The sequence below is a fragment of the Strix aluco genome, chromosome 4 (genome assembly GCF_031877795.1).
Source record: "Strix aluco isolate bStrAlu1 chromosome 4, bStrAlu1.hap1, whole genome shotgun sequence".
NCBI lineage: Eukaryota > Metazoa > Chordata > Aves > Strigiformes > Strigidae > Strix > Strix aluco.
The window spans coordinates 103,720,913-103,747,889 of NC_133934.1; the positions used below are offsets into that span (position 1 = coordinate 103,720,913).

At 37.0% G+C, this 26,977-nt stretch overlaps 1 protein-coding gene across 15 annotated transcripts in view; it reads right to left on the bottom strand.

Moving 5' to 3' along the window:
* Positions 1–26,977, bottom strand: part of RALGAPA1 (Ral GTPase activating protein catalytic subunit alpha 1) — a 135,797-nt gene that overhangs the window by 105,391 nt on the left and 3,429 nt on the right. For all 15 annotated transcript variants that reach the window (XM_074824645.1, XM_074824644.1, XM_074824633.1 and 12 more), the window contains exons 2-11: positions 17,423–17,533; positions 16,849–16,898; positions 15,272–15,329; positions 14,610–14,653; positions 13,459–13,636; positions 11,654–11,769; positions 8,747–8,885; positions 3,266–3,474; positions 2,676–2,915; positions 258–449 (exon numbers count right to left, since the gene is read on the bottom strand). In XM_074824645.1, coding sequence (XP_074680746.1) covers positions 258–449; positions 2,676–2,915; positions 3,266–3,474; positions 8,747–8,885; positions 11,654–11,769; positions 13,459–13,636; positions 14,610–14,653; positions 15,272–15,329; positions 16,849–16,898; positions 17,423–17,533 — 1,337 coding nt within the window. The remainder of the gene's footprint in view (positions 1–257; positions 450–2,675; positions 2,916–3,265; positions 3,475–8,746; positions 8,886–11,653; positions 11,770–13,458; positions 13,637–14,609; positions 14,654–15,271; positions 15,330–16,848; positions 16,899–17,422; positions 17,534–26,977) is intronic.

A 26,977-nucleotide genomic window follows, 5' to 3' on the forward strand; every position in this document is an offset into this window, starting at 1 on the left:
GTTGGCATACTGTACAATCCACATCTTGAGAATAGTTCATAAAACTATATGAAATTTTAAATTGAACTAACCACATTAAAAATCTACAGATAATGGATCAAATCGGTAAACCATTCATGCACTGTTTAATTACCACTGCGTTTCCCCAACAGATGCTCTGACATCAAATTAAACCACATATAATATGTCGAGGAGGCCACTTCTCTGCCTACTAGCATGTCAAAACAATGCGGAAATATTAACCAACAATATTTTACCTCTTCTCTTTCTTTTGCTTTCTCTGATGAATTGTGGTCAACAACATTTTCATCACAGTCTACAGTTGTGCACTGCATTATTTCCTCAGGTTCTTTCATAAATAAAGGCTTGTCTTCTTGCTGAATCCATTCCTGATACACCTTTACCACTTTCCTCATGGCAGCTGCTTCACATATCGGCAACAGAAATGCCTGTGAGTAGAAAAAGAAACAAACAAAAAACCAGTTACAGTACTTGAAATCAAATTGGGCTCTATACTGTACAGGTTCTAAGAGATAAGGGGGGGAAAAACCACAGCCACTGTAGGATCTTAACAAATAAATTACTCCTAAACTGAAATGTTTGCTCACTTTCTTCAACTGTAAACTGAAAACATGAAAAAAATGTTTTAAGAAGAAAATCTGTCAAGAAAGTACTTTGAAAACTTCATTGCCAAAGAGAGAGATATGAGAATCCATACAGGCATATGTACTCAACACCTAGCCTGCTGAAATTAAGACCCAAACACTCGTCAATGGTATGCAAAACAAGCGAGCATGAGTTTCTATTACATTCAGAGGATTTGGAAGAGTGGAGTTAAAACAGTTCTAAATGACTAAGAAAAATTCAAGTGACACACATTACTGGTAGCCGTGTATCTTATTTTTAGCTAAGTAAGATTTTACAGAACAGTATCCTTAAAACAAATGACTCCCTAAAAAGACTTCAGAATTACCGTTTAAAAAAAACATGTATTTGAGTCAGTGTGATGGCTGATCAGTGCCCTCTTCAGGAGGTTTTCTGTATCTGTGTGCTGGTAACAACTAGTCATAGATCAGAAACTTTTAACTTTAGTCAGGTTTTAACTAACTATAAATACATTTACCAAAGACCATGATGCCCTAATTGTATTTAAACAAAAAAAAAAAAATCAGATAAACTACACTAACACATAGCTTTATGGAGTCCATGGTGTGAATGTTGAAAAGTCATTGCCCATGTTTTTAAGGAGTACCCACTTGACACAAGCGGTATGTCCTCTCTAGAAATAAACATTTCATACCAGTATCACACTAAAAAGAATTTTGCTGTGTACAACAGAATTCAGCTGACAAGTTCAACAGTCACACACTATCACTCATTAAATCTAACAGTCTTCTGCAAGCCAATATACATGTTTTGTACCCTGGAGCCTAAAACGCACAGGACTTTTTTTCTACAGACAATCTTCCCACAATACAGTATAACTGAAACCTCCTCCTGGCTGGAATAACCTAGCCCCACTGTTTTAGAAACATTACAAACATCTGGCATATTAGAAATGAACTTACACTGAAAACATCTGGCTAAATAATGACTTAAATGAGATCTTGTAACTACATATGAAATCCAAACAATCTACATCACTCACAGAATGCCTTGTGAAAAGAATGAGGAAAACTGCTTTTCTGTCCCTTTCACTGGAGGGGGCAGCTTCTAAACAAACCATCAATAATTTAGATTCTACATTCAATGTCTGGGACTCTAAACCCTTGAGCGACTGCTGGATTCAGGTAACTCCGTTATCTCCTTCAGTAATGTGTCCAAGCTCTTCAACACATTGGATATAGATAAGCTTCTGACATTCATTTGACCCACTCAAAAATATCCATTTCATCCAGATATACTGGAGTTTTAAAACGTTTAGTTTTCTGCTGTTTAAAGCAACTAGTGTCATGCATTTCAATTGAAACTTAGTATATGTTTCTTTACTATTATTCAGAAAAAATCTCTTCATCTTTTGATCTATAGCACAGGGTATAAAGAAAGACTACCTTGTTCTATTCTCCCACATTGAACTCAGTTATGTATTTTCACATTATAAATAAAGACTCCATATTCTGGCATATGTTCTCAGTTTAAATTTAATAGTTTCCAGTTGAGAAACACTATTTTGAGTATGCTCAGCTAACATTTCTGGTTGCAGTAAAGTCAGAAGCAGAAGCTGTTACTTTCTATAGATATCAGTCCCACTCCTTTGATGAACATCAAGGTAAGGACACTCGGTAAGAGCTCCTAAAACAGCTCTTTAACAGCTGTAGACTCCCACAGAAGGCTTATTTTAATACACTTGGGTGTGAGCTCTAACAGCTATGGGGTTGATGTACAAAAAGATCAAACGTTCCTGTCTATGGGGAACTGTAAAGTCCAAGTTAAATGTTGTTGCACTGATTATTAAAGGAATAACATTAGAAAAATCAGGAACCAGGGCTATTCTACACAGAAAATATTTCAGGATTCTAACTTTTCAATTCTTAAACCTTAAAGGCAAGATGACTGAAAAGAATCACATTTATATAATTTTCTGCTTAGCAAACGCTCTTGAAAGAAAAACATGACATAATGATCATTTACAATAAAATAATCAAGATTCTTGCATTGTAAAGAGGGTTCTTTACCTGTCGAAAAATCTCAGTTAGAAAATTAACATTGCTTCTTTTAGAAGAAAAGACTTTCCGGACAATTTCAATATCGGTTAAATGCTCTTCATCAATACTGCAGAGGCTTGAGGAACTTGGTTCTCTCTCTGTTAGAGTACTTGTATTAGAATGAGATTGTTCTGGCTCTGCATTTCTATCTTGCTTATCAGTACTGTCATTTTTGCTGTCCTCCCTTGAAGCCATGCTAGCAGCTGCTCTCTGAAATGAAAATTCAAGAATATTCCATAGCTCATTTTTAATACAACTGAACAGTACAATTTAAGTTATACAACAGTATAATTTAAAACAGTACAAAGAATTCAGGAAAAAAATGATCAAGGATAGATTTCACTGGATTTCAAGGCTTCTTATTTTTATTTGATTAAAAACAAAATAGCAGAATTTGAAAAAAAAAAGCATAGGAAGTCCTTCTAAAGTGAATTCATAAGCAGAAAATTTGTTTAGAAATTCCTTTAATTAGTTATAATTATGAGAGGAGTGCACACTGCTGACATAACAGTTAAGACAAAAACATGAAAACAAATACTTTTTTGTACATTTGGTTTTACCTGAATATTCTTTGGCACATTTTCACCTTCCATCCCAGGAATATGAGGTCCTGTATGTGGTTTTGGCTCAAGCCAGAAAGACACCAACCATCGAATGACAATAACACGAGCCTTAATAAAAGGTTCCTTTGTGCAATATATTGCCTCATTGGTTTCAGCATCTTTCTTAACCATTACATAGTGTGGCTTTGGTCTCATTTGTGGTATATCTGTATGGAAACACAACATCTTAAAAATACGTACAGAGAGAAAGCTCTATATAAGAAAGAAATCCTAAAACCATAACCAATACACGTAAACCTTCAGAGGTGTTGCTTTTTCATATTCACTGTTGCACAACTCACCCCAAGATGTGCCTAAATGGATGCAATAAAGAAAATTTCAAGACCACACTACAAGATGTCAAAAGGCTGTAAGTTTCTTCTGGACAAAGACAATATTGTTGGTCCAGACAGCAACTTGTTTCTGCTATGCAAAACCTTTAGTTTTTTATCTGAAAGTGATTTCTATAGCCTTACATCCTTGCTTGCATTTTTTTTCTAAACAAGTAAACACATTTCATTGTTTTCAGGTTTTTTTAAGCCACATGCTATACTCAATATTTAACAATAAACTTCAATAAACTTAACTACTACACATTTTCATTGAAAACTACAAAGGAGTTGAAGTAGTAAAAAAACTGTTAACTAGAATATGGTCTATACAAGAAAACTATTTTCATACAGAATTAAGATATTGTCAAGTTTCTTAATATTAAAGAATTGTTTAGAAGTATATAGTTAAGTTACTAAGCAACAATTTATGTAATTCATACCACTTTACAGCCTTTTAAGTGTCCTGTATGTCACTTATCCTGTACTACCAAACCCACTGTGAAAAGCAGATGCAGTTCAGATGCAAGGGATCACCACACTTCCTAATGCATGCCTAGAAAGATCTCTATGTTGGTCTGCAGCAATCCACAATAAAGCAATATAATTAGTGATAAGGGTTATCAGTTCTCTACTGATACAGATCCCAACATCTAATCATGGCTACAATGGACGAGCTTGAATTCCAAACTGTACTCTAACAGCAGCTGCAATAAACACAGCCTCTTCTGGCCCTGCAATAGGAGAAAGATGAATAGAACAGAGAGAAATCCTGTTCCAAAGCCACATCAGTTTTCCAGCTTCATCTAATGCCACACCTGCACTAGCTAATTTTGCTGGACTTTGCTGCCAGAGTGAGGGAACATGCACCTTCCTATGACTTAGCTGAAGGATCATTCTGTAGCAATAGCTTCTGTACTGGCTTGCAGGGACTGTAATGAATGATGTCCAGAGGCACACCAACTGACAGGAACTGGGGTTATTTGGGGTCTATAACCTACAATTCCATTTTCTCCAGCCCATGTTCTAAATGATGGTTCAGAACTGTTTAGCTCTTCTGGTTTGCTACTGTGCTAGTGACAAAGATGCTGACAGTGTCATCAGTATTCCTGAACCTGCTTCAGAAAAAAGTGACAGTCCTTAATAACTCCACAGGGATGGAATTGATATGTGCGGTAAAAACATTACAAAGATTGGGGAGCTGAGGTGTGCAGGGACACACAGACAGTTTTTTCAGTTGTGCATAATACATATTTCTGTAGGGACAAATATCAACAGCTCAGTTCAACTCCAGCCATGTATCAGCCAAATCAACAATGCCAAATGTCATTTCTGGGTTTCATAACCCAGAACAGGGTGTAGAACAGTTCCGCAATACCAATCACCAACCTGAAGCAGCTACAAATCTTGCAGGTGCAAATGACATTTCTCTGGGAGTGGTGTGTTAACTCTATTTGTAGTTCTAGAAGGGCAAGTGTAAGATCTGCTCCAATACAAAAAGCAGATGAAAATTTGAGGACTGATTATGACATGCGCTGTCAGAGCACAGCCTGCTGCTGGTGTTTCAGTATCATGGTTTTCATCTGGTGAGAGCACACAAAGAAACAACCAAAAAAACCCAATAAAAAAACAAAGAGGAGGAGGCATAGAAAATGATGGTTCTATCCAGATATGGAGAGTGATAGATTGGACAGAGATGGTATTTCAGCACTGTCTCACCTCCTCTATGGCTTGAGGTACATGAGCAAGAGATACATTCCATGGTTTTACAGGCCAGAAGGCAGTCCAAAGATACTAATGGTGAGAGTCAAAGAAGATGCAGAGTAGTCGTGCTGAAGAATATGAAGTTGTTCCCTGACTATATCTTCCTAATGCAAGGTCAAGAGCTGTTTTAAGGGATACCATAACCTGGCAGAAGTTATGGTGTATCATAATCCAGGAGGAACACATCCTGATAGCAGCAAAGAAATAATCAGCTACTATCTAGGTCATATATACTTTCAGACACTTGAAATGAATACAGCCTACCTGCCAGATTGCTGCAAATGTTTCCTTGTTAATGTTACAAATACACAACACAACATCCAGCACCAGCACTGAGGATATCCAAGCTGGTATATTTCAGTGTCATTTCAACCACCACATACAAAAGTAGTGATAAACTCATCATGATGCTGCTAAGCTGAGGAATGTTTCCAGAACAGACTTTGAAGTTACATCAGCTATTTTTAATGGAAGCATTATTTTTAGAGGAAAAAAATACATGACTCTTGCATACAATCCACCTAAGTAACAAATGCACAGAATACTTTTTAAAAAGCTTAAAAATATTTTATTTACTACAAATAAAAAACAGTACATTGTTTTCATTCTGTGGAAAGCAGCAGGTTAGTAAAAAAAGAAATTAAAAATTAATATATCTTAAACAGAAGCATGTTTAACAGCACAATAAGTGGAAAAAAAAAGGAAACCAATGCCTGGTAGGCACAGTATTTAAAGATAAAAAAAATCAGTTCTCTCTGGTATCTATTCGTATTCAGCAGGGCATGAAGGCTGCAATACTAGCAGTATTCTCAAAAGGACAAGACACCCAGTAGACATGCAGTAAACGTGTCTTTGCAGCACACTGTCTCTTTCTGCAGTTTCATGATATCCCCTCAGAACATCCTCTCTATTCACTCCCAACTGTATTAAATGCTGCAGCTGCTTCTCAAACGTGTCCTCCTTCAGTCATTTCTTCTTCTTTCACATTTCTGTCCATCTTAGAAGTAGGGTGTCAAGGCTCCAGATGAGGACACTGATGTGAAACCAAAGCAAAACAGAAGCTTAGATTGACTCAAATAGCACAAGAGGAAATATTCCATTCCCACAACTTTCCATTTTTCCTTTCTGTTTTGTTTTGGGCTTTCCCCACTCCCTGTCCTTTCGCCTCTGGGAACTTGATGTGAGCTGGTGCCAAAAAGGGCAGGAAGCTGTAGGTGGTGGAAGACGTGAACAGGGTAGAAAATGAAAAGGCTAGCAAAAACACAGTTGAAATGGCGGACACTTGTAGCTTACTTTTTAAGGCAATAAAGGGTTCAGAAGAAATGAAGAGCTGCAGAGACCTGTAAGACAACCCACTTTGTTTCCCTGTAAATGAAGGAGCCCAGCTAAATGGCTTGGAAACAGCACAGAAAAGCACATTATTATGATGAAAGAAACAACACCCCTGGATTCTTACTGCCATACCCATAGTTCTTACTAAACAGTTCTAAAGACTATCTTACAGAATCTAACCAGATGTTAAAAGACATTCAAAACAAAAAAAAACCCAATAATCTCATGGGCTCTTCTAAGCCTGTATTGCTCTTCTAAACCTGTAATACTCAAGCCAGAATTTGGAGGAGGCACAATACTAGCTTCTTGTAACTGGAACGCTCGGTGCTTGTTACTGTAATTAATATACTTATCTGAAAATCTGCCTTAACAGAAAGAAAGAAAAAAGAAAAAACACCTTAGTCCAACATAGTATCTCCAGTAAATCCCTGTATCAATACTTGCTTACTAAAACTACTGCTTTGATTTGTACCTCATGACCTCTCCTAAATTAAACATTACACCAGTAGCATAAGAACTGTTTTTAGTAGCAGGGTCAGTGCCCATATTTGCCTTGTTTTCTGCCTAAATGCTGACAATTTTATTCAGAACAGGCACAGGATTGTTTACAAATAGGGTAGGAAGATGCATGCCAGAGAAGAACTTCTCAGAGGAGAAAAGACTATTCTACTTACCAATGTTTCTGTTGCTTTCATTACTGTATTCTTCCCAAAATCCCTGTCATTGTTGCAGAGACCTGTGCCCATTTTTTCTTCTTGTTCCCCACTGTCCTCTTCTTTACTAAGGTCTTGGAAGTTTCTTGTAGGGTTCACAGAAAAATAGAGGACTAAAGTAACACTTCTATAGAAGACTCAATCAAGATCTTCATAGAAAATGTAGTTTCCACATTTCTTGTTCGGGGATGTCAAGCAGCAGGTTTGCTTTCTCAGCACTGCTTACCATCCCTCTTGTAGCTATTTTATCACTGGGCCTCTTCAATATCTTCAGACAACTCCTGTTCTACTGTTGCTTATGGCTGGATTTATACTTTCTTCTCCCCTAGATGAAACGGTCCACTGTTTCTTTCCCAGGAGAATATGGTTTTGAAACATCCACCTCTGAAGAAAGCCACAATCCAAATACATGTACACGGACTAGCAGAAACTACGACCTTTTCAACAAACTTCTCTGACAGCTTGATTTTTAGAATATGAAATTGTGTCTGGAGATCACTGCTAATCCTTGTGAGAAGCTGCATCAACAGGTAAGAGCAGCAGTGATGTGTCCATATTATTCAAGTAATGAAATGGCAGCTTAAAGCCTGTGTACATGGTACTGCTTTGCAAACAAGTCTTGAACTCTGTTGGCTTACAAACAACATATGAATGGGTGCACACAAACCTCAGCTAGCAAAATCAAGATTTGCAAACAACATTCTAGTTTAGAATGGGCTAAAAGCCTCTGAGCAAAACTCTAGTTAGGTTTGCTTAGCAAACAACTAAAATTCCACTCTCTACAGGGAAAGATACATTCTAGCACCATCAGCTTCAAAGACTGTTAAACCCTAGCTTCCTCTGCCTACTGCAAGCTCTTGACAAAATAGTTGACAGAAAAACATAACCCTCTCTTAACTATGAGCAAGCATCATAAGATCCAAACACTACGATTCTGTACAGATAAAACCAACATCTCCCAGAGAACAGCACACTAACTCCTTTTATCTCAGCAGCAGTAGTTTCTTTTCAGAGCACAACTTAAATCAACAACAGAGATCACACTGAAGAACTGTTTTACAAGAACATTTCTTTCATTGAAGAACAAGAATCAGGTTAATATAGCAAGATTGACTATAATGAAAGGTCAGGTGCCTCCACAAACAGAGAATTGAAAACCATGAACAGGAACGATAACAAGTCCTTTCACAATACTTTTGGAGAATGTTCTTTATGGACAACACGACTCAAGCAAAAAACTGCTTTGCTCTACTCTCTATTAGAGAAAATGTAATGATTTTATCACCTGTGTTAACACTTACCAAGTATAGGGTTATACAAGCTGGTCTCCTTACAGATGTTTGGGAAAATAGAAGGTAAGTAGTATTTCTTAAAATTTGAGAATAAAAATGAAAATCCCTTTTCCTGGTTTTCCTTGTTCTTCCACTCTAAACTCTTAACCTTAAAAAAAAGAAGTTGAATAAAGTAAACATCTAGACAAGAAAGATGGCTGATAAAATGTCTTCTTTCTAAGTTATTTCTCTGGAACAAGATCATATGCATTTTAATAAACACTTTTAGAAAGATGAAACAGAAACTAGCTAGGAAATAATGAAACAAAGACTGTTCTCTTCCAAAACGTTGCTTCAAAGTGAACTTGAGCACATCAAATACAGAAACCAATAGAAATACATCTGCTTTATGGTCATCTTGGCAAGTCAGGGAGTAAACCCAAGTTGATTGTTTTTAATAAAACTGCTTTTATATTTCAAAATGTTTTATGAGAAAAGGACAATTACCCATGCTACTATAAACAATTTGTTTGACAATTTCTTTTAACACATTTCGACTAAAAAGTGTCCATATATTCATTATAATAGGTACTTGGATTCATTTGTGCAGTTGGCAATATGAAACAAATCAATCTGTCAACCACAAGCAGCAGAAGATACAACTTTAAAGTTGAATTACACAAATCTACTTTCACAGATCATGAGTGCTAAGCCTTTCCCATTATGAAATGTCTTCCTACTGAAAAGCATAAGTTCTTAATAATAAACCCAGCTTGCAGTTTCCATCTTTGTCCTCAAGAATCCATCTGCCTGCAGAGCTGGGTAATCTGCCAAAGTCTACCACAAAAAAAATAAAAAACCAGCCTCCCTCTTCTTTTTCTTTTTTCTCCCCTCCTCTATTCCTTACTCAAAGTCCACAGTTCTATTATGATCTATTTTCAGTGCAATGGGCTTTAGAATGCAATATACATATATATATATATCTGCCCAATATAATTCATTAGAATGGGTGACTAATATGTAGAAATCAGTGATACTAAGTTCTTTAGCAGAACTTAGTATCTAAGAAGTAACTATTCAGCTTGAAATTATCAGTAACTCTAAAGAGACTTGGCAGCAAAAGATTCTAGCATTTATATAGTAAACAAGTTCTTCTCAATGACTTATCTAAATTTAAAAAAACTACTACCAACTTATTACAGAGAAGGCAGTTGTGTTCAAGAATATCAAGGGTATTTTTATTCAAAGTGAACAGTCATCATTAAGCTCAGTCTACAAATCACAAGTATGATGAACTCTATTCAAACTGGCAGATGCTGGAAGCAACAAAATGAGGTTGCAAATTATTCCAGCACTGCAAGCTCACAGAGTGAGACAGATAAAGGGAAGCCATGAAATGTTTCAGTTTGTGCACTGTCCATCTTCTCTAGCACAACTTGCAAAATTGTGAAGAAAAACTTACAGATGGATACCCAACTGGATTCTGCTGGACAAGTCTGACCCAGAAGGCAGTACACTTACCTACAGCATGTCATGCAGTCAAGCAGTTTGCTGGGCATATGACAGCAGAGCAGGCTTAGAAGCAGCATGGGCTAAGTGGTCAGCAAATCAATTACATAAAATACAATAGCTAGGCCACAGTTTTAGACACGAGCTTTTGCCATGCCCTATCCTAGGCATTTCAAGCACTGGCTGAGATCATGAAAGTGTCAAAGTACGAAGGGAAGGACATACTGTGCACCTGAGTTGTGCACCGTGGACTAAATGCTCATTCAAGCCTTAATTGTCTGTGCTCAGTTCGGCTCCATAATCTCCCCCTTAGGTAGCTCGGGATCTGCAAGATCTTATTCACACAGCAATGACCCTAAGCGAGTGTAATCTCAGCAGTGCAGCTTCTTTCAAGCTGAACCTAACGCATAAGATTTGGAATACTTCAGATCTGACAAAAATGTACTGTTTCCCATTGCTTCTCTTTTGAAGAGGTTCACTTGTCCAGCTCTAGCAGTAATCCCAAATTTCTTCTATTTAGTGTACTGTATTACGCCTGAGCTTACAAGTCTCCTAAAACTAAAGTCCCAGAAGTACAATTAAGATACCAACAGGAGTCATGGCACCATCCCTACAAGATCTGGATAGTAAATATCTTGATCAGAAAAAAAACAAACACACACTGCCCCACACAAGCTCTTGCTAGAAAACCATAACCTCTGTGTCACTATTTAAACATGCTGGTGCATTTCTACTAACCAGGGCTTTCCAGTAGCTCAGTGTTTCCATTAAAGAATGGGGAGGCTCCATGGTTATCTACTGTAACAGCAGAAATTCCAGAAAGATAGCTGGAGGAAAAATATGACCCTAAGCACAGACACTGGCAGTCCCAGTCTTACAAACCATCGAGTATGACATCCTATTTCTGTTTGGTTTTTTCAGCTAGCCTGAGTATAAACCTAGGAAAAAGGCCAGCAAAAGTTTGGGACTCGTTACAAGCCTGTATCACAAAAATCCAATTCATTCAGTTAGAAGTTTCCCCTTAGTTTGAAAACCAAAGTCCCTGACCACCGTAGACCCCACATAATAAAGTGAGCCCAGCTGATCCTTCTGCTGGCTGCAGGCAACAGGGCGGGGAGGGGGAGGTGAAAATGAAAAAGGGAGCTAGAATCACCATTGCTGGAAATGGCTGACAAGTCCTGTTTTTTCTCTTCACGCCACAATCTGATACAAGACCCTGCAGTAACGGACCTATGAATCTTCACACAGAAGACAAATGAAGATTTTCTAAGGGAATTTGCTTTTTACAAAGGACACTTCAGGGCGGGGTAAGGAATGTTTAAAACATTTTTGTATACATTTGCAGCATTACTAGTAAATGTCTTTTTGCAATGGACAAACAGGTGTTAGTAGTTCCATATTTGTTTGCTTTAAAACTACAGAACATACCTGAATTACTATGTATTTCAAAAGTGCTTCTAAGAAATAGCTTGTTAAATCTTCTTGTCCTTTATCTCCTGATTGTGGAGGAACAAGTGGAGTGATTTCCTCTATAGTCACTTGAGCTATTTTTAAAAAAAAAGAAAAAAGGACATCTAACATTTAGACCATTTCTTCTCATGCATAAATATCTACCAAGTTATGAAAGTAGAAATGTACTGGCGTAAGCAAAGACAATTAAAGGCAAAACAATCCAGCCATAGATTAATGAAAATTAGGAAATTTTAGCTAATAAACCACCACAGAAATAGTTTCTTACATATATAAAAATACAGCAGATAATAACTAATTTCTCCCTATGCATCTCGGGAATCTACCTGCCAAGACCAAATTTTTCCAAAAGGCGTAATACATTTCTTCTAGAATTTATGCCAACAATAGTGTAACATTTGTGTTGCACAAATGTCAAATCTTTATTTACTTCTCAGGATTTTCTTGATTTAGCAGTTCATCAGTTACATTTGTGTCATTTTACTAGCTCCATCCTTCCTTTGCCTCTACAGTGAAGCTACATCAGAGTTTATTTTTCTCTTGTTCCTGTAGTTTGGTGTTTGCATTTTACTCTGTGCTCTGCATTTCTATGCTGCCTACATCTCCTCTAGGATGGTTTCTCCTTTCCCACTATAGAAATATAACACAATATAACTCCAAAACAGGGCTTAAATTATATAGCAGACTTTTACCTGCAGAGCTATCCTGCCACTAAATTCATCTGCTAAGTTTCAGTAAAGTTAATTACCAGTCAAGGAGACACTGCTTGTTTCCACAAGCAATGCTTGTGTCAGCTCTAAAACTTTGGGTGGAGATGGAAAAAAGGCAAAAGCACTTAATGCTTGGAGAAAAAAGTGGTTAGCTTCTGATTCACATTTATGTGAATGCACAGTTTGCACTTATGACCCAATCCAATTGCAATTCATTAGTAAATGAACATAAAATACTACTAACAGGAATAAATTGATTTAGAAGGCAAGAGGCTCCCCAAAGTAACCAGTAACTGATATTTAGTGCTAGAGTGAACAGTAAAAGGAAAAACTATCATAAGTATCACCTTAAGAGAAAAATCCTCACTCTGTTGATTAGAGTCAAGATAATGATCCTCATGTTTAAAAAAAAAATTATCCAGAAAGTATAAAAAGCTTATCTCAGAATGCTCAAGCCTTTCCACTGATGCAGAACTCTGACCTCAGGTTTTGCAATTTACAAGCTCCAATTCTTTTGGAAGATTCTGAGCCACAAGAATACCACAGCTTTAAATGCCTGGTCATACACAGACACAGCAGGAAGATCAACCATTTGGCTTTATGCATTGCCCTAACACACACTCATTCTCTTGAAGGCCATACCAGAAACTGTTTTGTGTAGCTTGCTCCCTAGGGTATGGCCAAAGCCAGTACAAATACTCAACACAAGCAGAATCGGCCTGTGCAAGTTGGCAGTAGATGCAGCATCTGCTTGTAATTCTTAAGAATTACATAAAACCGGTGAGTTTATTTTCACCACTATCTGTTAATCTACTATAGCCATACTTTAAAAAACAAACAAACAAAACCAAAAACACAAAACAAAAACAACCCACCCTAAAAGACAACAACAATAAGATGAAGTTACTATTGGAAGAAGATAAACTGCCAAAAAACTCATTAACAGCTCCATAATCTCCCTGGGTACATATATATGCTAGTTCTTTACTTTAACTTGCCTTTTCTGTGTTGAGAATTATGTAGAGAATTGAGTAATACTACCAAATTACTTACTTTCTTGAACATTAAGTGGAGGGTTAATGAGATTATCTAGTGTTCGGGGGCCATATTCTGACTGTGGTGATGAAAACCCAGGAATCAAGCAAGAAAACATCCATAATTGTTCTTTACTACAGTTATTCTGAAGTGCTTGCAGCCACAAAAGAAAGAGGCGCACACCCTCTCGACGTATCTTAAAGGAAAAAAAAAAATAGAACAAGTTAACTTGTCCCAGAACACACAAAAGCATTTCCATTTGTCCTGGAGGGAGAAGAAGGGGAGGGGTAGAAAAGACAAGAACAGACAGACAGCATGACCACCAGCAATCAGCAGAGCCAAGCTAGTGCATCTGCTGCCTCTGCTGAAATGTAAGAACAATCCTGGCACCTTCACTGCTGTTTGCCTCACAGAATCTCTTTCACAGGATTTTATCTGAAAGAAGAGGAAGAAAACCAACACGTGTCTAGTCACTTGCTTGACTACAGCACTGCAAGACACCATGTCCATTTTTCAGAAAATACAAAGACAGTCATAAAATTTCTAAATGTATTCATGATTTATGACAACAGAGCGAGCTTTTTGTAGCAGAAAGACCTATTCTACCCTCTTCCACTCCTCCTTCAAGAGGGCGATGGAGTCCTAGAGCAGTCCCTGCTGGCTCTCACACTGGAGAATTTCAGCACCAGCCAAAGCCTGCACGAGGTTTACAGAGGAGTGGCATGGTTGGTTGCTGCAGTACCAAAACTACATGTTACATTTGGGTGGCTTTTGTCCCATGGTCAACCATTATTACACTACCTACCAACAGGTTTCTTTGGCATAGATAATCTTCCACTTCCAAGACAGTTTGAGTCCCAAAACCACAGCCTGAGCCCCTACAGCAGTTTCCTTGCCCCTAACAATGAATGGTTAAGGCTTACTTCTGCTTTAATGCAAAATCCTTCAAGTTATTTGAACACATTCTTAACTTGGCTACTCTATATAAACACATAACTACCGTGAGTAGTTCTACTGAGATAAAGCTGATGATTTGAAGTCATTCTTTTATGACACACAAGTCATGATGTAGTTCTCACTCCTGTGTTTTTACCATAAAAATTCACCCTTATGTTCTTATTTTTATTTAAGTATTTTAGACAAAAGTAGCATGCAACTTTTTCCAATACCTTTAATGAATTTCCAGTGTGAAGAAGCTTCTTTAAAATCAACCCTAAAAAGAAGAAAGGAAAAATAAATATTGTTTGTTTGTTCTCTCTTTATTAAGTAAGATGTCAGAGTTCTCGGTCAGACTTGATAGTAACTTTTAAACAAGTCCTTGGCAATCTCCAATTTAATCTTGGTGAACTTGATATCCTCAGGCAACTCTCTCAATGCCAGAAGGGAAAAAAAGATCACCTTTCATAGCTTCTTCATAACCCCTAACATCCTTTCCCAAGCACTTTCTGGGATGTGTACATTAAAAGTAAAAAGATTTGCAAGTCATTAGTGTGCATAATATCAACATTCCCCATTTACAAATACAGACCTCACCCCAATTTTGAAATTTATTAAGACAGAAAAAATTAGGAAAAAAATAATTACAAAGCAACTTTCTACCTGCCCTTGTTCTTTCTCAGCCACTGTTCTATTTCCAGATTCCCAGATTTAATTCTATCTAGAAGAGCATTCATCACACTGGTGGGGTTTTTTGTTTTCTTTTTTTTCTTCCCCTAGCTTGCAAGAGTTTCAAGACCATAATCCCTGTTACGTCACTTAAAGGGTAAGGAAAGGAGTAGCACAAAATACTAATAAAAAATAAGATTAAAAAAGAAAGAAAGAATCAACTTACCAATACTATGAAATTGCCATCTCTGATGAATCCTTTCTGGAAGGAGTTGCAAAATTTTCTACAGAAAAACAGAACCCAAGGATCTATGTTGCAGATATTGCTCTCAGAAGACCAAAGAGCGCTTTGACAAAGGCCACAGATCAGAAGCTGAAGGGTTAACTTAGAAAATTTCCACACTGCTTTCCTTGGAAGCATTACTGCCCTTTCAAGATAATCCCATTCCTAAAGCTAAGAAGCCCAAAGACTGTCTGGCAAATCCTGCATTGGAGACTTCAGATGTTACTGCAGTTTATCTGGCTCCACTGCCTCTCTGCTGGATATTGCTGCTTACAGCATACAGAGTAGAATGGGATGAGTATGTCCCAGCTGCTCTGGTTCACAACAGGTTGTACTGGGTTATTCCACCTTCATAGTGGTTTAAACTAGGATGCTCAGCTGTCAGCTTGCCTCTGTGGCACAAGCAAACATTTGCTTCAGCTTCTCAGAGGGATAATGAGCTACAGCAAAACAATGAAGACAAGACCTAGGGCAATAATGGTCTAACACCTCTCCAGCTATATTGGAGAATGATCATCTTCAGATGGTAAGAAACAGAGCACAGTTAGTGACAGAGGCAGTTAAAAAAATCTATTATGTAGTACTTGGGCTTTTATGCTAGAGGCATTAACAACTTGTAAATAACCTGATTTCCCAAATTAATTCCTGGCCCTGGCCCTCCAGCAGGCTGTGCAACTGCTTCCAAAGCACAAGTCATCCTTATGTCCCTTTATGCAGGAATTAGTGAACAAACGAACTAGCTCTCTTCAGATTCACTCTCCTTGTAACAGCTAATCCTAAAGTTTTAAGCACCAATGTACCTTACTAAAAAAATAATTAAAAAAATTCTTGTATTTGTATTCAACCATGTGATAAGCATTCATCAGCTATCGATTTTACATATTTTTAAAAAACACAATCCTTGTTCTTGTTTTGATAGAAGCCTCCATCAAAAAGGAAAGACAAAAACTTGACATTCTAAGCTATTTCTAAACTATAGTCTCTGCTCAGAAATATTCCAATTTCATTAAATTAGTTTCTAATTCATCTTAATTAAGTCATGATATGCTTTGGTAAGGGTATTATGAAATGCTATTTTCAAATTATAAATTTTTCTGAAAATAAAAGGGATCTATAAAAACTAATGCTGCAGTAGTGATCTATTATAAGAAAAATCAGAGATAACAATCAATCAAAAGGTCAAAAAGATCATGACTAATCAGAGATCACCTTTATAAGAATTTCAAAGTGTACAACACATTGGAAGGCGGGGGGTAAACACCACCACCAAAAAGTAATGAACTATCTGCAGACACAGAAAACATCTTTTTCCGGTTAAGACATCTTTCTGCAAACCTGCAAGTCACATTCTTTTTCTTCTCACACAAAGCACATATATTCCACTCTAAGCAAAAGGAAAAAGGAATGCAGTTAAATGTAAAGCGTATTTCCAAGCAGCTGCAGAGTAGCTGTACTGTTATTATTTAACAGGTCTTAGTTCAAAGCAAAAAACTCGTACAGAAACATTCAAGTTACCTTACCTCAAAAATAAAAAGAATAGAATCTAATTCTTCTCTCTGAGACTTGTGACCTAGATGCAATTAAAAATAAATAGAAGATACACTTTCATTATGAAAACAAAAGACAACTGAGAAAGATCCTTAGACGTGTAAAACAAAACCATTAATTTCTACAACCATAATTTTCATTCCTTCTGCAAATAAAAAGGTATATTTCATAGTTATGGTTTACAGTTTTACATGGTTAGTTTGTATAACTTTCTATTGTGGCATCAACAGCTGGTACAGATTGTTACACAATATCTTGTTAAACAAAACAGCTAATTCTGCAGACACAAAAAGTTTAACACCTTAAGAATCCTCACTTTGCAAAAGGGCAAAAACAGTCATCAGAGAATAAATGGTCCTTGCTCACCTCCACTTCATGCACCTCTAATTGCTCTGCCTCTATTTGCAAAGTTAGTGCTTACAGGTATCTCTGAGCAGTTAATGTTGCCATTTGTGACCACAGACAGATGGCTTTAATTTATTACACCCTGCTTTATAACAAAAACTCAAGCACCAAGACAAAAAGTGTTCCTTTTGAACTACTTACCTTTTTGTTTAAGACCTAATTCAATAGTCACAAAGTTTTCAAAGAACACATAATATATATGTGAGAAATGTAGGTCGAAAAACTGTTTGAGATCAATTGATTCCGCATTCTCTGAAAAATAGAACAGAGCATTGTTTTAACTTCTTTCAAATATTCAGTCAACCACTGCATACCATTATCCGGTAGTAAGAACTGAAGATATTTAAAAGAAAAATAATTATTGGTAAAGAAGTTCTTTTGAAATTTTCATTCTTTTAAACTGAAGCTAAAGAAATTCAGTATGGCATGCTGTAAGTGCCTAGTGAATTTTAAAACAAGAAGCAGTGTCTTCTTGCATGCTCATTGTTTGCACAACAGTAATGCCTGCAAACCCGTCATGGACCAGAACTCCATCAAGACCAGCACTGTACAGATGAACGTTGTTTTAATTGTTAATTTAACAGAAATAAAGTTAATGATGCTGCCCAAACTCTACAACAGTAAGACCATTGCTGTCCCCAGTGTCCCTTAGACACAACTAAGCCTACTTAAAAAAGTGGGAGAAGGATGTTGAGGACCACCTCTGCTCTGCAAACAGGTTGGGAGGAAGGAAACAGCAGCACTGGATTCCCACTGCTGCCTCCTTACTCCCTCCAAGCTCCGACATGCACTTTCCTTTCCAGTCTGGCCCAGTCCCCCTTACGCCTTTGATTGCACGGTCTCAGGAAATCAGAAGCTGGGACCTCAGGGATACCCTGAGGTGGAAACATCACTATGAGAGTAGAGGGATGTACTTTCCTGTGTACCCCAGGAAGGTTTCCAGACTCTCTTCCCACAACCCCCTAGATGGCTTTGTGCAAATCCTCAGTTAAAGAAATACATGATGATTTATGTAGATTAATTTTAGATTGATCATTTTAAACAATCAATTCTTTCAGGCCTTAGTACACACTGAACCAAAAGATACTCCCTGTCCTGTTATTTAACTACATAAGACTAGAGACACTAGGTGGGCAGAACAATAGCATGGAAGCACAGGACAGGGACACAGTATTTTAAATGGCAAAACTCTCCCTTTTCAGAATACTGATGTGAAATAAATAAATAATAAAACTAAAAAAAAAAACCAAACCCAACAGAAATAAATAAAAAACAATTAAAAAAACCATGAAGAAAGGCAAGGCAAATAAAACCTTTATATGCTTCAGCTCTATGCACTGAAGCACCACCTTTCACTGTAGTTATCTTTTATAACTCCCCTTCTAATTTTTCATTGGATCATAGCTTTTTAACCCTTTTTTAGAATGACATCAATCTCTATCATCTCACATGACTGGATCTACATCTGGTAAGACTATAAAGACTATTATTACCATTAACACCCAATCAACCATTTGAAAGGATGGATGTGGGAAAGAAGCAAGTCAACATCAGCCTGTCAGCCCTGGGATTGCAGCCACAAGCATGGCATATTTTCAATTCTATTTTATTATGTGGCTCTAGAGGACCGACAATTCAATTTTATCACAAGTCTTGCTATAAAAGTTTCCAATACATGTTCAGTTTTTCCAGTATCACAGCGTTCTGCCAACATCTTGCATAATCAGCGTAGTGGAGCCAGAGTGCACTTGGAGAAGACAGTGCTATATCGACAGCTAAGATCAACTCTTAAAGCAAGGCAGCTTAGCTAGCAATAAACTTAGTGGTCCAGAGTGGCAAGCATGTGCCTGACCACTTACAGGATTACCAAACCTCCCATTTTGCAGAAACTGCTACACCACTTTAAACTCTAGCAGCTCAGCTGCTGATCTGTGAGTCTGAAATATTAAAGTAACGACAACAAAACCCAATTCCTCTTTAAACAAACTAGACCATGATCTTCAGGCAGTCAAGGCAAGTACACAAGAAATGGAGATATGGCTAGAGCACAGGCACAACTGTTAGAACCACTTCCACTCAGGGGACAGAACCCTATGTAAGTTCTAGGCTATGGACAAGAAAATAGAGCAAGAAGAAAATCAAAAGGGTTTGAGATAGGAGGATGAAAAAGGGGAAAAGAAAGCAATGATTGAGACTTTCAGGAGAAAGAAGGGTGGCAGAAGATAATCTTTAGTCTGTATATGTAACTGCTGTATGGGAATTGCACATGGAAAACAGTGGAATGGTTCACTTGATGTGAATGAGCAGAAAACACTAGTTCCAAATACTAAAGGGATTGGAAGCAGTTAAACAGGATCTCTGCCAAACAACACACAGGAATGCTGCATTTTTGCAGGCACATTAGATGTTTCGTTTCCTGAAATAGGCCCTCATTCTTTCCCCAGACATGGGTCAACTCTGAAGCAGACAAATTAAAAAACCAAACCAAATGTATCCTTTAAAGACTCAATACAACAGTTTGTAATTTTTGGAGACGCTATTCCTAGATTCTTCAGGCAACAAAATAAAGTCTTGCCTACATAACCAGCTGAACCACTCTCATGAGACTCCACCTGGAGTACTGCATCCAGCTCTGGGGCCCCCAATACAATTTCAGAGGATGGTCTTTTTTTTTTTAATTTCATTTTTGTATTTATGTAATAACAATGTGGTGTCAATCACCTCAGAAAATACTCAGACTAGCACTGGTAGACCTCTATTATTACCATTAACACCCAACTAAGACTAAAAGCACACCTTCAGAATAAAGCTATAGCTTCAAAAAGTAGGATGAAAGTAAAAAACTCCTTGAGTCTGCAACTTCTCTAGGCAAATACATTTCACCCTCATTTCTTCCTAAGGTCACACTTGGTAGCATAATCAAAAGCAAGTTTTGGGAATTCGAACCAAACAGTTAACAACTGAATTCTTGCAATAAATTCTATCACTCCAGATGGAAGAAAATAAAAATGTAACATTTTATTTAATGGGAATTTTGTCCTGGCATTACCTGAAAATAATACTCTTTTAAAACCCCACAAACTATTTCTGTTAATGCTGAAAAACGGCTTTCCTTCTAAGGGAGGGAAAAGACACTTGCGCATCTGATAGGTTTGCCAGCTAGTGCAAAAGAGAGCATCTGCTCATCACTGAACGATACCTATAGTGATTCAGTAAGCTGCTCATCCAGAAATTTGGAACCTTGCATTGGTCAAGAAGTTTGGAACTCATCATGCATACCCTGACCAAGAATTATGGCAAGAAGGAGGAAGGGGAAAAAAGCAGATACAACATAGAGATAATAATGTAGATCTAGAAGAGTTTGACTTGGAAATTATCTAGTCTGTCCACCTGCATACATCATTCCATTTCACAGCTACCTCTATATTCAACACAATCCACATGACTAATACCTGCATGGAGAAACTACTGCTCTCCTTGATTACTTTAACATTAAAACTTTCAGCTATTCACTGCTGTTATAGCTTTCTTCATTAATTAAGGATTGATATTTTTTTCCCTAATGAAAATTTGTCTAAAACATTCAGTTCACCTTTATCCTTATGATCAACTGAAGATACAGCTCTTCAGATTTCTCCTCTTGAAACATCTTCTCCAACACCAGGTCATTGTCTCTCCTCTGTGTTCTCCCAAAGTATCATGAATGCTACATATAGAGGTAAAATCACTTCCTCTACAATCAGCATATGCACCTCCTTCTCACACAGCCTTGAACTGGGAATTTGCTGGAAGTTGCCTGCCTGCTTTGGCTTCTTAATCTTTTCTGCTGTTTTAAGAAGAGAGACATAGCCTTGTTTTTACACAGAAACAGGCTTTCCTCCCTAACTTACAGTGCATTTATTTATTTTTAAACAAAAGAACTTTGTATTTTCCTAACACAGATTCATGTAACTAACACAAACTAATGTATTCCTTGTGTTCTTCATACCTATGCCCAGATTGGGAGGAAGGAGGGACTCCGAAATAGATCTGGCACCATATAAAATAGTTACAGAAATTTCTCAGAATGGGAGAGGTAAAAATGGGACATTACTGTATCCCAACAGTTTAAAAACTAAAGCTTCCATTGTACAAAGCATAGTTTCAGTATACTAAAATCCAGATTTCCAGCAACATTTATGGAATCTGTTTGTCAAGAAAATGGAGTTCTCCTCATGCCTCACAAGAAACATGGATCTTTGGTTGCTGATTTTTCCTTAATAATTTTCTTGTAACTTAAAAATTGGTACAAATCTGATCTCTGCATTAACTCTGTGTGTTCAGTGGTGCTCTCTGGGTATTTTTGTTGTTTGGTTTTGGTTTTTGGTTTGGTTTTTTTTGGGGTTTTGTTTTTTTTTTTTTTAGGAGAAAGTTACATTAAAGCACAGACACATCATACAGCTTCTCTGTCCTTTTCTTCCTCCCATAAAACTTTTCTAGAAGTAGCTTTAGTTTTTTCTAGGTTCACACTAAGAAGAAAAGTTACCTTTTTTGGTTTAAGCTTTAGAAGTTCTCTTTGGTTTATGGATTTCTGTTCTATTTTGATGCATGAAACAGAGAACCAAACTAAAAATGGAAGACTAGTTATCTAAGCTATTTGTATAACCCTCATTACAACAGCATTCACGTACCAGATCAACTGGAATTCATAGTTCCACTAAACCCACTGAAATTTGGAAGTTCTACTATTCCCCACTTTATATACTGGAGCTGTAGCAAAGAATGACTAAAGGCAAAAAAAAAAACCAAAAACAGACAAGCAAAACAAAAAACTCTCCACCTCTCCTACCAACTTCTGTGCTTACATGTGACTGTACTTTTAAGAATGAACTCTTCTGTATTATCAAGTGATCAACTCTTTCTTAGGAACATATTTTCAAATGGCCAACTCTTTTGAAGGTTAATTGTTCAAAACTTTCTGAAACATTACATTCTTTTCAAGTATCTCAGTAAGATATCCAAAACTTAAGTGTCTACAGTGATCATTTTAGGAAGGGAAGATTCCAGGCCAAGATTTTCTTGCAGAAAATTTGTTCTGCCACAGAACTCTGCCTGAGAGTAAATCCATTTGCTCCAATGCTTTTGTTATGGTTCAGTTATAAGCACATCCTTTTTTAACCATGAATAATTTACATCCACAAAAGTATTTCAATAAAAATGTAACCCTTTAATATTACATATTAGAAGAATGATACTATTTGAATAGCATATCATACTTAGAATTACAACACAGAGTGGCACCCCAGAGAGTTTAAAAAAATGACTGTCAGAAGTAAAACATCAACCAGAAAAAGCAACACAGATTTTTAGTGTATATTTAAACTTGTAGGGGATCACCTGAGCCACATTCTGCAAAGCTTACAAGTTTATGCATACAACAACCTAGTCCTCAGTAGGAAGAGGACCTCAGGGGTCTTTAACTTACACACAATTCACCTTCCCTGTTTAGTTTGTTTTCTACATATTACCCTAAATTAATCCACAACATCCATTACATATTTTTAAATGAGTTGAGTTAGCAAGGAAAATGTATCTATACTATTTAGATGACCGCCTGCTGTGTGAAATCAAAATATTATAAAGCAGATAAACTTGTACTTTCTGCACAGGGCAGAACTTTAAAGGTAAACATTCAAAATACTTAAAACTAAAACAACACCCCACCCCCCCCCCCACCCCCCAGATCTTAGATACATATTAACTTTCCTGAAGAGAACATTAACATTCACCAGTCCACAAAAAGCATCACAGAAATTTACCATGCATTTATCAGAATAGTCTACATCATTACAGATCAAGCTGTGGTTAATTTTACATTTGATTTCAAGCAATTCTGAATTTAATAGTATGTTTATGCATAAAATTGTTACAGCACATAGTATAATGAAAACACTATCTTGTCTCATTCTGAGACTTACTGGCTTTTAAGTCACTTTCCCTCATCCTTACCCAAAAATAAAATACCAGTGAGAACTGCAGCAAACAATGACCTGGAAGACTGCCAGACTTCTAGTTCTATTTCTGTGAAGCGGAGGCCCGCTATAGCCTGAAGTGTTCAGTATCAATTCTCATAACAAACTGGTGCCATTAGAAAGCAAGATGTTTCTAAGCGTCCTCAATTTCAGTTAACATACAATCAAAACGGCCAACGAACTTACTCTTTCTTAATTCTCCAAGCTGAAAAATTTAACAGCTGCTTTACAGCAAAACAGTACAGAGATTCAGTTACATACAGACAGCCTCTCGAATAGAAGAGCATGTCGTTTAGAAAGGTGAAGCGGAAAACCTCCAGAACTACCTGGTGGCTCTGGTATAGTTAACAGACTGTCAAAGTGAAAGAGACCTGATAACAAATCACGTTTCAAATAGTGAGCCACAAATGCAAAGCTACTGAACAAGGGCTTCACATGAGCCCTTACTGTTTCAAATCACTAACAGCTACTTAACAAAAACAATTAATTTCTTTTTAAAAAGGTAATCTTGTCAAAGAAAATATTCTTGAGGTTTCTGGTAGTGAAAAAAGAACACACTTCAATAAATCTTTTAACGGACTTCTATTTTGCATCAGACCAGTCTGAACTGATCACCATCATCTTTTAGATACAAACATATAAGAAAAAAAATTACGAATGAATAAGCAGGTTAACAGCACCAACGAACATCATTTACATACAAACTGTTACAAATGTCAACACCAGTGTTCCATAGGAATGAGCAGAAGCAGCTTGACAGCTCTCCAAGCTAAATCTTTCAAGTTGCCTGCAGACTCCCGAAGAGTTACTCTAATAAACTTTTAAGAAACGTTTCCATAACAACTCACGCATGTTCCACAACTTAAGCTTTTATTTAAACAACTTCAAACACTTCCGCAGTAATGTACTTATTCTCATTCCGAACTGCCACATGCTAAACCCACAGAGGCTTTTCCTTTGCATCCAATCGCTCCGAGCTGTCCCTTTGTCTGGCCTGGGGCTCTGATCCGCCTCCAGCCCTCACCCTTGCAAGCCAGCAGCACCGGCCGCTGCTGCTCTCGGCAAACCGAGTGTAACACGAGCCAAAATCCGAAAGCAAAGCAACTCTTCCCTCTTTTCTCCTGGCCAAAACAGAACAGAATAGGTTCAGGGTTAAGTCCAGACTGACAGAACATCAAGTGTAATTTCTTAAACTGCACTCAACATACAGCCAAATCCATGAATTACAACAGTGACATGTCCTCTGCAGTTAGAATTACCAGGAAAGAAAAAAAAAAAAGAAAAAAAATCTACAACTCTTGCCAAAAATAACACAGCTTTGCACATCCACAGAAACTTCTGGAACAGTTAGCTCCAAAGAAAATTCCAGGCAGCTAGTTTTGCTGTAGCTTCTCATTCGCCTCTCACTTTAACGACCATAAAACATTTTTCATTTATTATAGTATGTAAGTGATATTATAATGAGTGATGTTGATGATGTGCAACACCAATAAATGCCATCCAGCTGAAGCATTAGGGCTGACTGCCAGTCAAATAGATTTCTTAAATTAAAATCCCTTTAGACAAATGCAATCTCTGTTTAAGTATATTGTTTAATATTAAACAATATATCAGAATGGATGTCCAATGCACCTTGTCTCACTCTGTCCAGTATAGCTTGACTTTGCCCTTTCAGAGATCACTTACATGAGATGTTGAGCACTAACCAACCACCAAGAATAGCAAAACAAAATAATAAAAAAACACCCCACACTTCAAATGCTCTATTCTCTTAGCATTACATTTTACAAGCATTCTCTCCATGGTTCCAGAGATACAAGCAGTGTATTTTTAAGATATCAGACACAAATAAAATCATTAATGAGAAATAATATATTTCTTTTTTCTTTCCTCTGGATTAACAGATTAAGGCCTGTAACTCCTACTCTACAACAAAATCAAGAAGGAAAAAAAGAAGAAAAAAATTCTCTTTAAGAATTCATCCCTAAAAGTAAATCTTAAACCAAGTATATTTAAGTGACTTGCCTGCACATAGTAAGATTACACAGAAATCATTAAATATTTAGGGGTTTTAGCTTTTTTTTTTCAGATACATATATTTACAAATTCTGACTGAAACTACAAATTCAACAGGTAGCAGCAACATATTTGATATCAAAACTAGAACAAAAGTCAATATTATTAAGGTATGAAATAGCCTTATTTATTTACATCATAACAGAGTCCTCAAAGCCCTGCTTTAACAAAAGGACAAACCACGCATGATTTGATGCTTGAAGGATTACTTGAATAAACTTTTATGAACTACCACTTTAAATCCACAAAATGTTAGTTTAATGTTGAAGTCTGATTAAAGAGTGCAACACTGATTATAAGAACAACGCAATTTTATTTCCACATTATTTCCTCTTAACGACCCTAAAAATTGCAATTAGCTGCTAATTCACTGGGGACTGATAAAATTATGTATTTTTCTGGAAAATCACAGGCTTCATTCTGCAGGCAATACCTAATTCCATAAGGTACACTATGTGCCTCCACTTCCATCTGCTAGAAAAGTCTCAGTGATCACACCTGCACTAACTGCAGCTGGCAGCCTTCCTTATAGCAGGTCCTCGCTTCTGGCAAGCCTGAGCCACTGCCATACAGACCACAAGTAGCTCAGTGAACAGAACTGTTACTAGCCTTTCCAGCTTCTAGAAACAAGACAGAAGAAAAGTTTGATAAAAAGTCACATACCAACCAAGACAGCATTAGGAAACTAGGAGACTTAAAGGTACTTCCAAAAACTAAGAAGGAGAAAATAAAAGGGGTGTGTGTGTGTGTGTGTGTGTGTGAACACTTCCCTATAGGAAGAAACTAATACACCTCAAAAGAAACAAATCTCTTAAAGCAGATAGTTCCAGCTGTTTCAAGAAAAATTCTGCAGCAGTAAAAATGAAAAGCAATGAAAATTACCTTCACTCACAGACTGCTATGTCCCACAATATGAGACCTCAATCTCTTTCCAATTTTTCTTAGCATTTCTTACCGATAATATTTATTGCTACTTGGTGGTCTCCTAAAGGTTTTAACCTCTATTAAAAAAATCTGATGTCTGTGATAAGCATAAATTGGTCACATATTATATTTACTTTAGCAAATAATTTAATCAATTCTGAATTAGTCACCTGAATTTCACTGAATTTTGCTTGGTTCCTGAATTACGAAAAAGCCTGAATAGAGCCATACTGAAACAGAGCAGAGAACCAGCCAGGGACAGGACACTGGAGTGAAGTGGCAAAGAGCAGTTATCTACAAAAGTGCTTCAGCAGAAGAAAACAAACAAACAAACGTATTTCCCCAGTATGCTTATACCTGATATTTAGTCTACCACTCAGGAGCTTCCCAAGCCAAAAATCTTTTACTGTAACTTCAAATTTGGTAGGCCTTAATAGACTTTATTTCATAATCTTTTTCATATATGTTTACATATTCTTCTCTATCTGTCCCTACAGAAAGGGATTCCAAAGCTTTCAATGTCTTTTCACATTGAAGTCTTACTCTCATCTGACTCATGCCCATCTTTCTATCTTCTATACACTGACTATAGCAGTAAGACTACTAAAGCTGCAATGATATTTGGTGTAATGTTACAACACTGTTTTATGAAGACACAAAATTTTCTATATTCCTTATTCAGTCA